The sequence below is a fragment of the Sorghum bicolor genome, chromosome 7, assembly GCF_000003195.3.
Source record: "Sorghum bicolor cultivar BTx623 chromosome 7, Sorghum_bicolor_NCBIv3, whole genome shotgun sequence".
NCBI lineage: Eukaryota > Viridiplantae > Streptophyta > Magnoliopsida > Poales > Poaceae > Sorghum > Sorghum bicolor.
Genome location: NC_012876.2, coordinates 5779772 through 5796547, shown reverse-complemented (window position 1 = coordinate 5796547; position 16776 = coordinate 5779772). Strand labels below are relative to the sequence as shown.

The 16776-nt window shown below is 41.8% G+C and overlaps 2 protein-coding genes and 1 non-coding gene across 3 annotated transcripts; 1 reads left to right on the top strand and 2 right to left on the bottom strand.

Moving 5' to 3' along the window:
• On the bottom strand, positions 239-312 carry TRNAE-UUC. The gene has a single exon. It is a non-coding gene; the product is annotated as a tRNA-Glu (tRNA).
• LOC8069661 (7-deoxyloganetin glucosyltransferase) lies at positions 922-6864 on the top strand. Its single transcript, XM_021464682.1, has 2 exons — positions 922-1605; positions 5728-6864. Exons 1-2 carry the CDS (start codon positions 1089-1091, stop codon positions 6705-6707), a joined length of 1497 nt encoding a protein of 498 aa, XP_021320357.1. The 5' UTR covers positions 922-1088; the 3' UTR covers positions 6708-6864.
• Positions 8175-12376, bottom strand: LOC8069660 (sesquithujene synthase A). Its single transcript, XM_002443883.2, has 7 exons — positions 12269-12376; positions 11893-12145; positions 11436-11799; positions 11124-11342; positions 9685-9820; positions 8735-8983; positions 8175-8465 (listed from the first exon to the last, which is right to left on the bottom strand). Exons 1-7 carry the CDS (start codon positions 12374-12376, stop codon positions 8175-8177), a joined length of 1620 nt encoding a protein of 539 aa, XP_002443928.2.

The following is a 16776-nucleotide window of genomic DNA, read 5'->3' as shown; positions in this document are numbered from 1 at the left end:
TAACTTCAGAAAACAAATTACTTAGGCTCTTAAGAGCTAGGGGGTTGGTATTCTGCCAATGTTTCTTACACTAGGACAAACTATTAATTAGTGTTAATCCACACCTGATTTTGCAAAAAGTGACGTCAGAGTATCTGGTTCTCCGTATAGGTCAGAGAGAGCTGGGCTGTACCGGTACAGCAGAAAAATAACATATCAGTCAGTGCTATCAGTGACAAAACGAAAAAAAATAAAAATATTCCATTGCCGGGATTTGAACCCGGGTCGCCTGGGTGAAAGCCAGGTATCCTAACCGGACTAGACGACAATGGATTTGTGTATAACTGAAGCTACAGATTTTGAAGATTCTAGGAGTAGTAGTACATCTTTAACGTGGACATGCACAGTTGGCAGATCCGGTAGCTCCAGTGCTGGCTCCAAGTTTCGAACCAAAGAGCTCTTAATCCATAATCAAAACACTCTCAGGACTCGAGTATTGGTATGGCCGCTCGAGGTAACGTGAATGTTGAGGACTCAAGTTCTAATTTGTTTGACACTTAGGTCTTGTTTAGTTCCCCAACAATTTTGCAAAAAATTTTCAATTCTCCTTCACATCGAATCTTACGACGTATATATGGAGTATTAGATACAGATAAAAATAAAAACAAATTGCACAGTTTGCATGTAATTTATAAGACGAATCTTTTGAGTCTAGTTAGTTTATGATTGAACAATATTTGTCAAATACAAACGAAAGTACTACCATGTTTATTGTATAAATTTTTTTAGAACTAAACAATGCCCTAGTGAAAATAGCATGTATCGTAGAAGCAACTCTCCACCATTTGATATGTCCACTAGCGTCTAAGACTTCTTGGACCTCGAAAAACGAAGCAACGTTAGTTGAAACTGTTTTTTTTTTTTTTCCAGATATCGGCGTCGCTTGATTCGCAGGGACCTTCTATTCATTTCAATTGACTAATTATGATTAATAAAAGCGACTAACATGCACAATGGCAGGGCATTAGGACAAGCACAGATCGAAGCCAAGGAGGCCAAGCCAAGTTGCCAGTCACCGATCGAGCGTGCAAGCGACACGAACGCCGCCGATGCCGCAGCCGCACGTCGTGGTGGTGCCCTACCCGGGCTCCGGCAACATCAACCCGGCGCTGCAGCTGGCCCTGCTTCTGCGCCACCACGGCGTCTTCGTCACCTTCGTCGTCACCGAGCACAACCTCCGCCGCGCCCAGGCCGCCGCCACCGAGGAGGGCGCCGTGAGCGGTTGCGACGACGACGCGTTCCGGATCGAGACCATCCCGGACGGGCTGGTGGACGCCGACCGCGACCAGCAGGACTACGACCTCGGCCTGTCCAAGGCCACCACCCACCGGTGCGCGGCGCCGCTGAGGGAGCTCGTCGCGCGGCTCCGCGGCGGCGGCGGCGGCGCGACGCCCGACGTGCCTCCCGTCACGTGTGTGCTGCCCACGGCGCTCATGAGCTTCGCCCTGGAGGTGGCCCGAGAGCTCGGCGTCCCCAGCATGGTGCTCTGGACCAGCAGCGCGGCGGCGCTCATGGGCCACATGAGGCTCCGGGAGCTCAGGGAAAGAGGCTACCTACCACTCAAAGGTACTCTCGACGCCCCGGCCCCTTGAATATACAAATAAATAGTACTGTATGGTACCGCAGTCTAATCTTTTGCCTAAACATGCATCTTGTAATGATCTAATAATCTAATAGGCTCGAAATGAAAATTAGAAGGTGAAGGAAACATTTCGCTGGGACATTATGGATTTAGTTTGCATTTTTTTTTTTGAGTTTTTTGCAAACTAACGCAATGGCAATAAACCTAGTTTGGCAAATTTATGATTCAGGCCTCGTTTGTTTCAAACTCAAACTTCAAATAAAGCAAAATTCATGTTCATGCGTTTTGCTATTGTTGTGCTAATAAATCTTGACGTGGAACTTAACCTAGCTAGATGTAATAACTTTTAAAGCCAATTCCTATCTAATGCCGTTGCCCCTTAAAGCCAATTAATCACCGCCTCCATCGCCCTAGAAAACATGTAAAATTAAACCAATATTTGTCTCTCTTCTCTTTGCCTTGGCCTCTTTTGATCACCTAGCTAGATGCTCTTAGTAGTTGATGAAACAACAGCTCTTAGTAGTACTCCTTCACAGATCTGTCGTTTGTGCAACTGCTAGATGATATATAACTATTCTTCGTTCTAGTGCCAGTGACAAAATATCTTTTCCGTGGATCAAGTTGTTTTTATATTATGTTATTAACTGTATTATTGGCCAGCTGCGTTTACTTCACATTTTTCATTGCAAGTAGCTTCACGTAAAGTATGAATCCTGGCTGGACTACAGCCGGCCGCACTAGTTTTCAAATTCTGCGAAGCCCAACGCATAGTAATTAATGCTTCGAGGTCGTCCGAGCTTAATTTAGACGGAGGGTGTAGATCATCACAAGATTATTTGCTTGTAGAGGCCATTATTGGTTGATCCGTTGATGCTCCGTCTCTGAACTTCTACTCGCCTAGAAAAAATGATAATTTGGGCTACGCTCATCTAAACTTTTGATACTTAATTCATTTAGTATTTTATAAGTAAAATGCATCACAACCACATTTTTTAATTTCTCCCAGTAGTATGGGGTTCTTCTAGTGTTTTAGCATTCAAAATTTAGTATAAACTTTCCCTAGTAAATACCTCATAGTAAGGATTCCCTAGTGTTTTAACTAGTGGTAGTGTTTTATTACTAACTAAAAACACTAGGAGAACTCCACCATTTTGGTAGTGCATGGTTATATTCAGGTTATGAAAAATAATATAATATATGATGCAGGCTTATGTTCACGTAAAATGCATGGTCAAGTATACATTTTATATATTTACCATTACAATATGTGCAATTGTGCATGTCAGAAGAATAGCATAGGTTAACAGAGATAGATAGGCAAAAACAAATTTTGAGAGGTGGATGTGTCAAGACCGCCAGTGGCAAAATGCCTGCGTAAATCCAGACTTAGATGCATAGACAGATGTACATGCCTACATCTGCAAATAAAATAGAAAAAAAAAAGAAAGAAAACAGCCCACAGTGCCTACCCTTTGAGATCACTTCAATGCGGAGACTTGTTGACGCTCCTGATGCCTTCCAGTTGTACGTGCCATTCTCATTTCCGAGCCTGCTTGAGACAGCAAGACTGGATCAAATCCACGAATTTCATCCAAAGGGAAAGAGAGAGATAGAGAGACCCAACGGATTGAACTCAGCGTTTGTTGTCACTGAATCCGAGCACCGCCCCCTGCCCGATCCGCTCGATTTGAGGCCCGGTGATTGTTGTGACTGATCCGTGCTGCCGTCGGTATGGAGGGAGGACCATGACGCGTAAAAAGAGGGGTGAATTAACTTAAGAATCTACTTCTAACTGGGCCTCTAATTTTTACCTTAGCAAAAACCTATGCAAATAAACAAACTATCTAAAAGTGTAACTACGGTTTTACTAGTGTGTTGCTATCTCTATCGCAAAAGAGTTATGCAACCTAGGCTCCAATTCTATCAACTAGCCTATCATTAAGTTACGAAAGTAAAGCATACAATCTAGATTACAATATAAATACAGAAGCTAAAGAGTAAGGTAGAGATATATACGCAAACTTCCGTCAACGACAATATTTTTACTGAGGTATCTAGAAGCTCTCAAGCTTTTCCATCGATCTAGTTGGAGCCCCTCTCAAGGAAGCCCTTGCAAAGAGCTAAGCTCCCGGTCGTGTAACTACTCCATGGATAGCCATGTGTTTTCCCCACATGCATGTGGGTCTCTGGTTTGGCTTCCGGTAAGCCTCTTCTAGACCGCTCTCTGCCGTATTCACTATCAAGCTTCCGCCTAAAATGCCATGGGCTTTATTCCCTCTAGTTCACGGTGGTGGCTACACCACAAATACGATTAGTGTGGTCTCGCAAGACTAGAAACCCCTCTTATGTACAACAATGGTGTGCACAAACACCAAGTGGTAAGAGGTATGCAAACCTCACTAAACACTAGGCCTAACACCTAGAGTAAGCGCAAAACGGAAGTCTAACTAACCTAAGCACTTCACAAAGCACATATGCTAATCACCAAATGTTTCACTAAGCACTTTGAATGTTGAGATCACTAAAATGGAGTATTACCTCACTTGGTATATTTTTCCCAGCTTCTCCACATCACAAATGGCCGGTTTGGGGTCCCTTTTATAGCCCCATGGGGATGAAGTAGCTGTTGGGATCCAAAAGGATCTTTTTGCCACACGTCGAACCATGCTAGCTGTCCATATTGTCGGATTGGTCCGATGCCCCCGCTGCGGTTTCTATTGTGAGCTGACCATCGAAGCTTCCCGACCATTGCATCATCGTTGTCAGACGGTTCAACGCCCTCAGGGCAGACTAGATCTGACGCTCGGAACCGCGGACTATTGTTATATGCTAGCAGATCTTGTAAGTCTCATGAGACACTAGGTTGGGTGAGTGGTAGTATGCCCCATCATGTGTCAATGGCCTGGTGACCATAGATTGTAACTCTGATGCATCTTAAATTATAAAAGAATTGAGTCGAGAAAAAAGAGGAACCATCAGATTATATATGTAAGGTATATGGTTCAATGCTACCATGTAAGTAGGCTCTAGCCTCACATTTCTGGCGCCTAATAAACAATGAATGCTTATAGTCCGGCGCGCTGACGTTGCTGCCTGTACTGCTGCTTCAACCGTCGGACTGTACATGTGACGGTTTGACGCCTAGATGATGACAGGGCGAGATGCCCTACATTTCTCTTTTTCCCTTTGTTTCTTCGCCATCTCTTGTCCAGAGCTTGGTTCCAACTTGCCTCTTGAATCTTCTAGGTTGTCAACACCTCTTTTAATATGCTATTTTCAGTGTGATCAAAGCAGGGGCGGAGGGTGGATCAAAAGCAAGGAGGGCCAGATTGTAAAAACTATTGCTGTATTAGCTAGTTGTAGAAACTACAACTACATTTTATAGGCAACCAAAACTAATGGTGTCACAGAGGGAGGGGGGTGGGGGCAGTTTCGCCTCCATGAGCCTCCGCCCCTGGATCAAAGTCTTCTTGCTCCAAATAAATCTATGTCAGCTACACAACCTGTTGGACTACAAAAAGAAACACATGCAAACACGTTAGTCTAATTTAGTCTTGTTGATATTAAAGACCAAAATCCAAACTAAATAGGCCGATGGTCCATTTTTGTTACAAAGGGCAAGGACTGTGCACCGCTGCGGGAAGGAAGATGAGGGCCCACGCACCGCCAATAGGAGGACGGGGGATGACCGTCACTCTGTCAGGTTAGTACGTAGGGCCGAAAAACTTACAACTTGCTAGCTTACTTGGTCGGCTTGGATTGTTTACTTTTTCTAAGCCACAAAAAAAATTGAGCCAGTCTCGTGTTTTACCTCGTTAAGTTAATGAGTTAGCTCAACTAGCTCACAATCTAACATGCGAGTCAAAGGAGCTAAGTACTTCATTGTCCAACAGCCTAGACTTGATTTTCAAAATTGACTTTCGGTGCCGTAGATGTTATTGTTTTTTCTCTAAATTTGGTGGAATTTAGCAAATTTTGAGTAAAAATTACTCAAACTTGTGAATGGATCGATCATAGTTATTATTCAAAAAACAGTAGCTGGGAACCAAAAGTTAGCATATGTATATTATGTATGGATTTGCTCGTTTTTAATCTCATCTCTCCAGATGACAGCTGCTTAACGAACGGCTACCTAGAGACGACGATGATCGACTGGATCCCCGGCATGCCGCCGATCAGCCTCGGCGACATCTCCAGCTTCGTCCGCACCACCGATCCCGACGATTTCGGCCTGTGGTTCAACGACACCGAGGCCAACAACTGCACCAAGGCCGGCGCGCTCGTCGTCAACACGTTCGACGCCCTTGAGCCGGACGTCCTCGCCGCCCTCCGTGCCGAGTACCCGCGCGTCTACACCGTCGGGCCGCTGGGCTCCCTTCTCCGCCTCCGGCACCACGACGACGATGAGGCCGCCGCCGCCGCCGGCGGCGGCTCGCTTGACCTGAGCCTGTGGAAGCACGACACCGAGTGCCTGGCGTGGCTGGACGCGCAGGCGCCGGGCTCCGTCGTGTACGCCAACTTCGGCAGCCTGACGGTGGTCACCGCGGCGCAGCTGGCGGAGTTCGCGTGGGGCCTCGCGGCGACGGGCCGCCCGTTCCTGTGGGTCATCAGGGAGGACCTCGTCGCCGTCGCCGGCGGCGGGCCGGCGGCGGCGCTGCTGCCGCCGGCGTTCGCGGCGGAGACGGCGGAGCGGGGCCGCGTGGCCGCGTGGTGCCCGCAGGAGCGGGTGCTGCGGCACCGCGCCGTGGGGTGCTTCCTGACGCACAACGGGTGGAACTCCACGTGCGAGTGCCTCGCCGCCGGCGTGCCGATGGTGTGCTGGCCGGTGTTCGCGGACCAGTTCACCGTCTGCAAGTACGTGTGCGAGGTGTGGGGCGTGGGGCGCCGGCTGGACGCGGAGGTGAGGAGGGAGCAGGTCGCTGCGCGTGTCGGCGAGGTGATGGAGAGCGAGGAGGTCCGGAGCAGCGCGGCGAGGTGGAAGGCGGTGGCCGAGGAAGCTGCCGGCGCCGGCGGGTCGTCGCACGAGAACCTGCTGGGCGCGGTGGCAGCGCTCGGGGTCAGCTCGCTCAACTCCGCCGAGGCATGAGGAGATTGGATGGGAGGAATGTGTGTGTGTGGTGTTCGAAGGATTATTGAGATAAATTAAGGGAATTATTAGGCCCAAATTAATTCCATGTATAATTACTAAATAAGACAGACTATAGAACTTTTGAAACATTTATATATAAAACATATATACTCCATGAGACTTTTGAACCTCTTCTCTTGCATTCTGGTTTGGCACTAGACAAAGGTGTAACTTTTGAACTGCGGCCCAGAAAACCTTTAGCACTAGCAGCATGTTGGTTTGGCACTTTGGCCACTCATCACCAATTATTGTTGGCTGATAAGCCATGACAGAAAGTATTGTTAGCTAATTTATTGTAAGAGAAAAATACTGTTAAATGACTGATAAATTTGGCTGACAAGATCAAACCAACAAGCTTTATAGTGTCACTCCATGATGAACGTGTAACTAGCTTAGTATCTAGCAAGTTTAGTTCCAAAAATTTTTGCAAAATATGAATAGTAACACTTTTGTTTGTATTTGACAAATATTGTCCAATTATAGACTAACTAGGCTCAAAAGATTCGTCTCGTCAATTTCGACCAAACTGTGCAATTAGTTTTTGTTTTTATCTATATTTAATACATCATCATACGTCTAAAGATTTGATGTGACGGGGAATCTGAAAAATTTTGCAAAATTTTTGGAGAACTAAACAAGGCCTAATAGCTATCATGATGTGTCCTTTATTAATTCCAACACTACGTCAAAAAAAAATCTTTCAGAAATTTCTTATTTGTGAAGTATAGCATCACTTGTGATTCGAGTCTATAGCACCACAAGAAATCCTCCATGCATGGGGAGCCATGCATGCAGCATATCGATGCATGGCAGGGGATCAAGGTCAATAATAGAGCCAAGTGCTTGGCTATAAGCCAAGTAATTAGAGCCAAGTTATACAATAAATTGTCTCATATTTGTCTCTAAAACATATTTTCTTTTCTCTTTCTTCTCACAACACTTGCCCAGCTTGGTGCTTACATAAGAGCCAAGCTATCATCTCTTTTTTTTTGGTCTCCTTCACATCAGCATTAGCTTGGTTATAAGCCTATTATTGTACCTGCTCTGGTGGTGCCGGTTAAGGGAAGTAGGTGTGTGTGTCACTGGTGTCGGTGAGGACGTTGGAATTATTATCACTTGAGAGTACAAGCAAAATACAATACAATTTCTAGTAGAACCCAAGAACAACCAGTAGGACTATTGTCGTTCTACACTGGAGCAAGAACATAGTACATTCATTTTGCTATATGACAATACTTATTAAGTTCCATCAAGCATCATATATAGTTGTTGACTTGATTTTGGGTGTCACATAAGCTTTATCACTTGATAATATAGTAGTTGTCCTTAAAGAAGAGTCTGATTAATATTATTTCAAAAGCACATAATATATGTAATAATTACTTATATGGCTGTACGCCTGCACCACTTGATAAGCCTCAAGCTTCATTCGGGTATTGGCTCCACGAGTAGTAGTTGTATCATTTCTTTGAGTGCTTCTGAAGAAGTCAATGCATCAAGATCCTTGTATATATTATCCGCGGTTCTTGAAAAGTCAAACACTATTCGTGGCACAACCTTTGGTAATTCTTTCAGTGCAAGGCATTGCTCTAACATATCCTTCCATGAATCTTCGGTAAGTTCTTTTATCTTTTCACATGCATCATTCATTGTTGTTCCATGCTTCTTCATGTAACAATGGACAGTCGAGGCACTATGGTCTTTTGTTTGCTCACGCTGCCACGTAGTAAGAAGGAATGTCAGGTATGCTATAACATAAATTAGTTAATTAATAATGCTCCTAATAACATTGACATTATATTAAAATAGATCTACATCCAGCTTCATTGCTGATGTAAACATTGTCATGAATATTATGAATAGAAGTTACCCAATTCATTAGACAGTCCAGTAATGAAAGGAACTCAAATTTACAGATTTTGCACAAAGTAATCTACTTTCTAGAACAAACACAATGTTATACTTGTTTAAGGATAGAAAAAGACCTTGGTTGATACAACATCATTGGAGAGCCGTACAAATGTACCAAAAGATGTTAGAAATTGAGGATAGCTCAAAAGCCACTTGAAGGTCTCCTCTGTTATTATATCACCCATTCCAACATATGCAGCACATGTTAGAGCGATGGATCCAATGCTTTCTTCTGAAACTTGAAGGTGTTCACTCATTGTGGGCACATAATCTTCATCACGCCATTTTATTTCCTTGCAGTATAGCTGAACTAAGCGCTCCATCTATATGAAATATAAAAACGTGTGAAAGTTACTTATGGTTCTGATATTGTTGCTGTCTGCTTGAAACAAAAGAAAGATTGGTTGCTTAACTCCCACTGTTTTTTTTTATTTTCATGTCTGTTAATTACCAATACACAATTACTAGCAAATAAGGCATTTCATGAATAGCCCAAAACCACATGTATCTAAGTCATGGAATAATTTTAGGCATCTACTCCAGTTGTATTAGTTTTTTTAGTTAATGGAAAAAAATCCACTCGAGAAGCATCAGACTAGTTCCTACAAACACACATCCATGTTTTAACTTATTACAAGAACTCTATTTTATTAATATTTGGCAACCAAATTTATCTACGGGTTTTGCTTCACTTATGACTGCAGTCACGAAGCTTATTTTCTGGCTGCAACTTCCGATGGTTCTGATGCGCTATTATGATATATTTATATGAAAAAATACAGCATTTTTTATATTTTTGAGAATTTTTTAGACAACAATAGATAGTCACATCTCAGCCTCAGTGTTCTTTACCTAATACTCAAATTCGATGTAGACTATCTTTTGTTTTTGTTTTCATGTCAGGCATAATTCATTATTATAGAACGTAGTGTTTAGCTGATTGTAATGATTGTGTTCCTTATTGGGAATGGTCAAGCATATATAAAGGCACTCATAAGAGGGTATACATATGTAGAATACTTGCCGCCTGTTTTAGATAAATCACACGGTAGCTCTTCTCTGGCCCTAACACATCCTCAAATGACTGAAATGTCTCCAACAGGAATAAGTAGAAACCCTTCATGTACTCTGGAAGGAGATGTACTGCACTTTCATCCCATCTGCATTTTACAAAATTAGAACTTTGTTTCCTATAGTATTAAAGCTGTTCAAAGAAAGTTACAAATATTATTATTATTGACAAATGATCTCTAACTTTCCTTGAACAACATTATTATTTGAGGATATAGTCAATTAACTTTGTTGCTTGTATAAGTTTGTTTGATGTTTTTCTTAATTTACATCTTGCATTATAAAATATATATATCAATGATTTCTGTGATTCAAACTGTTGGGGGATGGCCGCATCCTTCCCCCCGGTAGCGTCTAAGGATACCCTTTACTCGAGTAACCTCCGACTTCTGAAGCATCGGAGGATAACCTTCACCCAGGGAGCCTCCGTGCAAATGCATGCGGAGGACCCTGAAAAAAGACTCGCGTTGATGACTCGTCTTGTCATGCTAAATGTGTGCAGGGACTGACATTGGCGGAGGCCTACAAGCAGAGAAAGGAGGAACCTCCGACCCTCCCAAGTCCGAGGATGGCCAGGGACGCGGCGGAGGCGAGGGACCTCCGACGCGCCCAGGCCAGGGAACCTCCGACGGAGAAGCGTCGAAGGATCGGCGACCGAGCGGGCTAAGGAACCTCCGGGGCAGCTGAGCCGAGGAACCTCCGACGCGCCCAAGCTAAGGAACCTCCGACGTACGGAGTGACGAAGGATCTGCGATTGGGCGGAGGATCCGAGCCTCCGACTAGCTGAAGCCCTAGACAGGAGACACGCGTAGGGTTTGCAATGTGAAATTACACAGATGACTTAGGGCCAGTAGACTGTAATAGAAGAATATGCTGGAATATTCCCCACCGTCACGGGGCATTTTTGTAAATATCATTAGGTCGGTTTCTGAGCCCTATATAAGGGGCGTGACGCCGTCATTAATAAAAGAGAGAGGACATTCATTGTATTCACCTACTGTTGAGCCCACCGTTCGTTACTGTTCACCCTCTCACGGCACCGAGTGAGAAGGTTCTCGATTCACTGTATTGCTGGGGAGTGCGGAGAGCATTTTTCCAACACAAAATTTTTCTATACAATGTAGCTTTTGTCCTCTTTTATTTAACTGAAACCATTGTAAATGATGCAAGGCACATTGCATGCCATGCCTATGCGTGTACCAAAAGGGCTGTGTTCCTGGACACATCACCAAATGTCATCCCATTACAGACCCACAAAGAAAAATTTCAATTTCTTTCGTTTTATTTGTATTTAAATCAATGACATTCCATCTAATATGTATTAAATAGTTAATACATGTACTAATTTTAAAATAAAAATTATCTGACATGTGGTTTGGAAGATTTTGTTACCTGCCAAGTGCTTCAGTGAATTCCAGGCACTCTTCTGTGGTACCATATGTGTCAAACATATCATCAATTATTGCAATGAGACCTGTGACCTTTGTTAGTATAATTCGTGAACGAGAGTATAGTGGATCATAGCATGCTCCATTCATCCAAAAATACATCTCTACTATTCTATCTCTAACAAAAGTCATCTCTGATTTGGCTTGGAACTCCTTCCACCACCTACCACATGCATATTGAGAAAAGCCAATTAAAAATTAGGACTGAATAAATGTACAGAACCATCAATTTGAAGTGAGATTAAAATAATCTTACACTGTGCAATGCTTTAACTCTTCACAAAAAATAAGCTGTTGAAGGTTAAAGTTCAATTTTGCAAACTCCAATATGTCTTCATTCCGTGTAGCCTCTTTTTCATAAATTGGTATGTAATTTCTCGCTTCTAATATTCCAACCCTTCTGAAAAGAGGGGTATGAAGGGAAGAAGACACCTCCTTTGCAAATGGTGATTCTGGAAGTACAAGGATATCTTGAAGGCAACATCTAGTGAAAGAAATTGCTTCATCTAGTACCTTCTCTTCATGCCTCCTCAAATATGACGCATTATATAAGCTTAACAAGCTTCTCGTGTCATCATAACGAAAGCCACCTTCTTCTGTTTTGAAGTTTAGAAATACATCTACAAAAATCGGCTCATGAATAATAGTCATGTCCTATTTTCAAAATTAAAATATTTGATCTGACATTTGGTCTTGATTGGAAGATATTATACCTGATGACACATCATAACCATTCTTTCGAAGAAGATAAAACCGCAGTGAAACTAAGTTAAGATCTTCATCGTTGTAATCAGAGTTGTAAATATGGTGCAGTAACTTTTCTATCTCATTCTCGTAGTGGTAATCCAGTCCAAGTCGTTGCAGTGTTAATATAAGATTCAATGTTTCTGGTAATTCAGTTGAGTCCTTCAAAACCTTCCTAACACGCTCTCTTAATACCTCGGCTCGCTCTTTCATGTATGCTTGCTGCGGAGGACATGTACATGTCAATTTCATCATATATGTATTCCCTGATCAAAGTCTATTTCATCTATATGCAAACAAAGTTTATTCCCTGATCATCTTCAGTGACATGTAATTAATTGTTACCTGAGGTGCAGTTGGCGGCTGGTAAGTCAGGAAGAAATTGCCCCACAGACTTGGGTGGAAGGTAGTAGCCTTTCGCACCTCCTCTGCCTTGCTGGAAGGAGACGCCATATTCTCAATTCCGGTCTAGATATTCTTCTCTTGCAGATAATTCTGATGGATTATTTGTTGATGCCTATAGGTGCTGCATTGTAGATGTATTTATAGGCGATTCAGGTCGCCAAGCAATACTGCTCCAGCCAGGCACCTTTGTGACGTTGACAGCGGTCTCTTCATGCAGGTGGCGTTTTTTCTTTTCTGACTATGTGTTACGTTTGAAATGTTGCCCTGACATCTACCTGCTTATTTATTTTTTAATTAAACGGCATTATGTTCCAAGTGCTTATTATATCTTCTGACTTCTATATCTAAATAAGAGACCAATGATTAAAAATGTTTGGTGAAAATGATTTCCACTGTTGGTTTGTATTACGAACCGTTGATAAAAACTGGCCCGATTTTCACCCCGGAAAATCATCACAAACAATTTTAAAATGCGGTGGTGAAAGTGATGTTGGTGAAAATGATTTATGTAGTAGTGATCAAAGTCCTCCAATGCCATGGAGATAATCAATACATACGTGTATATATCTTTTAGTCTTGTTTTTTTTACTGAGTAACGTTTAGGGTTGCTAATGCTTTTAAAAAAGCATCAGCGGAAGTGGTGTTGGCGAAAGCTATTATTTATGTAGTAGTGATCGAAGTCCTCCAATGCCATGGAAATAATCAATACGAATGTGTGTAGCTTTTAGTTTGTTTTATTGACACTAGATATATAGCTTTGACTTTTTTTTATTTACTTGATAATTACGTTCACGTTTGTCATGGCTCCAGAGAGGCAGAGCTGACTCCAATTGTTTTTGGCAAAATCAGTGATAAATCACTGTTATATATACAATGTTTATAACATGGAAAATCTCATACTTCAATGTTGAAAGACCAAGTGAAGTTTTTTGCTGGCTTCGCCTCTGCTGTTTGCTTGGCACATCCTTTGCTGGACATTGTTCCTGTTATTGCCCTCCATATCAGGCTATTCACTGTGTGGCACTGTTGGCACCACGCCTCGTTTAGGCAGTAGGCTATTCACAAAAACTGAGGCCTTGTTTAGTTCGCAAAAATTTTCAAGATTCTTCGTCACATCGAATCTCGTATGCATAGAGTATTAAATATAGATAAAAATAAAAACTAATTGCACAGTTTATCTGTAATTTGTGAGACGAATCTTTTGAGCCTAGTTACTCCGTAATTGGACAATGTTTGTCAAATAAAAACGAAAGTGCTACAGTAACCAAAAACCATGCTTTTTAGGAACTGAACAAGGCCTGAAAATCGTTAACATAAACGACATCAGACAGTGAACCTGGCCGCCATATCTCACAATCTGGCTCCCTGGACTCTAATAATTAGGTCTTGTTTAGTTCGCAAAATTTTGTGTTTTTGGTACTGTAGCATTTCGTTTTTATTTGACAAACATTGTTCCATTACGAAGTAACTAGGCTTAAAAGATTCATCTCACAAATTACAGGTAAACTGTGCAGTTAGTTTTTATTTTTGTCTATATTTAATACTCTATGCATGCGACCAAAGATTCGATGTGACCCAAAATCTTAAAATTTTTTGCGAACTAAACAAGGCCTTAAGCGTCACATAATCCACTGCCTTTGCTGTCATCACCAGGCTTTTCGGATACACTCTGTATATATTGGTCCCACAACACAGATGCGTTGTCCTATTGAGTTTCCTCTTGCTCGGCACCTGGACCATCCACGTTGAGCACAAGGAAAACAATCCATCACGATCACTGAGCCTGTGCAGTACGTACGAGCTAGCATGTACCGAGCTACAGTAGCAATGTAGCATGTACCGATCTTAGCTGGTCCGCCTTGTTTAGTTCACCCAAAAACCAAAAACTTTTTAAGATTATCTGTCACATCGAATCTTGCGGCACACGCATGAAGCACTAAATATAGATAAAAATAAAAACTAGTTGCACAATTTATCAGTAAATCACAAAATTAATTTTTTTGAGTCTAGTTAATCTATGATTAGATAATAATTACTAAATAAAAATAAAAATGCTACAGTACTGAAAACAAAAAAAAATTTTGGAACTAAACAAGGCCCTAGCTAGGCTCCATCATTGAGCCGCCCACACAGAATTTTTTTTTTTAGTCCAAATTTAAAACAAATTTCGAATTTGAACCGCTTTGAAAAATATTTTCAAAAATAGGCCGTTTGGCCCCGCCACCATGCATGGCGGGGCAAATTTACTGTACCCCGCCATGCATGGCGGCGGGGTAGGGCAGCCACGTAGCGCTCGGTTGGCGGGGCTGGCTTACGTGGACCCCGCCATCTCCGATGGCGGTGGCGGGTTAGGACACCCCGCCGTTTATTATGGCGGGTTACAACCCACCACGTATCATGACGGGGTACCCTGTCAGAGAAAATGACCTGCTCTTTGTGTCTACCCCAGGCCTCCGCCCTTTCTGTCTAATTTCAAATAAATTTATTAAAAATTTAAATTTAAATATCTATTTAATGATATTAATTTTATATTATAAATATTAATATTTTAAATATATATGTAATAAAGTTATTTTTCGAGGAGCAAAAATAACAGATTTAGAAACAGAGACAAGAGTGGCGCAGCAGTGCGCACAGTGCTGCACAGTGCACGGTGCCGCTGCACAGTGTGCTGCACAGTGCGGGGAGATTTGTGCGCAGTGGTGTCCTATGCTAACTGTTTATTCTTAAATATTTGTTGTTTTCGCTTCTAAAAAAACTTTGATTAAATATTTATTAAAAATATTAATATATATAATATAATATTAGTATCATTAGTTAGATATTTATATCTAATTATTTAATAAATTTATTTGAAGTTAGAAATATTGCACATATCTTTTGTAAACAAGTTAAAGTTAGTATCTTGAAAAATTTTAGGGTTTTGAAAGAAAACAAGGCCGTAGACTAGCAAGAGGAGTAGTCTGGTATGGTATGCTAACCAAGCAGCAGCCGACAACGCCCAGCAGCAGCAAAGGCTGCCAGGAGCCCAGGACCCTCGCCCTTGTTTAGTTCCCAAACGAGCGTCTCTTTTTTTTTTCATTATCTTCTGGGGGCAACTCATCATCATTTACCCGTTTAGTTGGTAATAAACAAAGGCCTTGTCAAAAATTTTAGGTAGTAGCGTAGCATTTTCGTTTTTATTTAACAAATATTGTTTAATTATGGAATAGACTCAAAAGATTCATCTAATAAATTATAGTTAAACTATATAATTAATTTTTATTTTTATCTAAATTTAATACTTTATGCATATGTCGCAAGATTCGATGTTATATGAATCTTGAAATGTTTTTGTAACTAACAAAGCCAAAGTGTTGTCACCTATATAGTCTCCTCATCCGTCATCGTAAATGCATAGCGGCAGCTTTCCTAGCAACAACACGTGACAGGAGAGCACAGTGAACCGCCGCGCCGGGTCGTGGTCTGGTGGTGTTCAGGCCTATGATGATGTTCAGGCCTATACATGCATATGATGATGTTTTGTTTAGTTTCTAAAATTTTCAAGATTCCTCGTCACATCGAATTTTGCGGCACATATATATTATATTAAATATACATGAAAATAAAAACTAATTGTACAGTTTATTTGTAAATTGTGAGACAAATTTTTTAAGCCTAGTTACTTTATAATTAGACAATATTTATCAAATAAAAATAAAAGTACTACAGTGTCGAAATCTAAAAAATTTTGTGAACTAAACAAGGCGTCAGGCTGGCCCGTGTTGCTGCTGCTGCCTGCTGCATGCAAAGACCCGCCATGATGCAATGACCTTGGCCTTGTTTAGTTGCGAAAAAATTTCGGATTTTAGCACTATAGTATTTTCGTTTTTATTTGATAAATATTATCTAATTATGGACTAACTAGGTTTAAAAGATTCATCTCGTGATTTACAGGCAAACTGTGCAATTAGTTTTATTTTCGTCTATATCTAATGCTTCATTCATGTGCTCTAAAATTTTATGTGACGAGAAATCTTAAAAAGTTTTTAATTTTTGGGTAAAATAATACAAAGCATGAGCCTGACACCGGCTTTCTACTGAACCCGCCATGATCCACGGCGGGGTCGGCTAACCCGTCATGGATCGTGGCGGGGTCCACGTCAGCACGGGCTGGCAGGTGGTAGCCACGTGGCATCTCTACCCCGCCGCCATGCATGGCGGGGTACTGTATATTTGCCTCGCCATGCATGGTGGCGGGGCCAAACGGTCTAGTTTTAAAAAAAATTTCATAACCGGGTGAAAATTGAAATTTATTTCAAATTTGAACTAAAAATAAAAAAAAAAATTCCCCACACATCACTCGTGCATGATTCATGGATCCAGAGACGTCCATGTTTGCACCACAGTACCTGCGTGGCCCACTATGGCCCACTTGTTCCAGAACCCTTACCATCAGCAACACATAG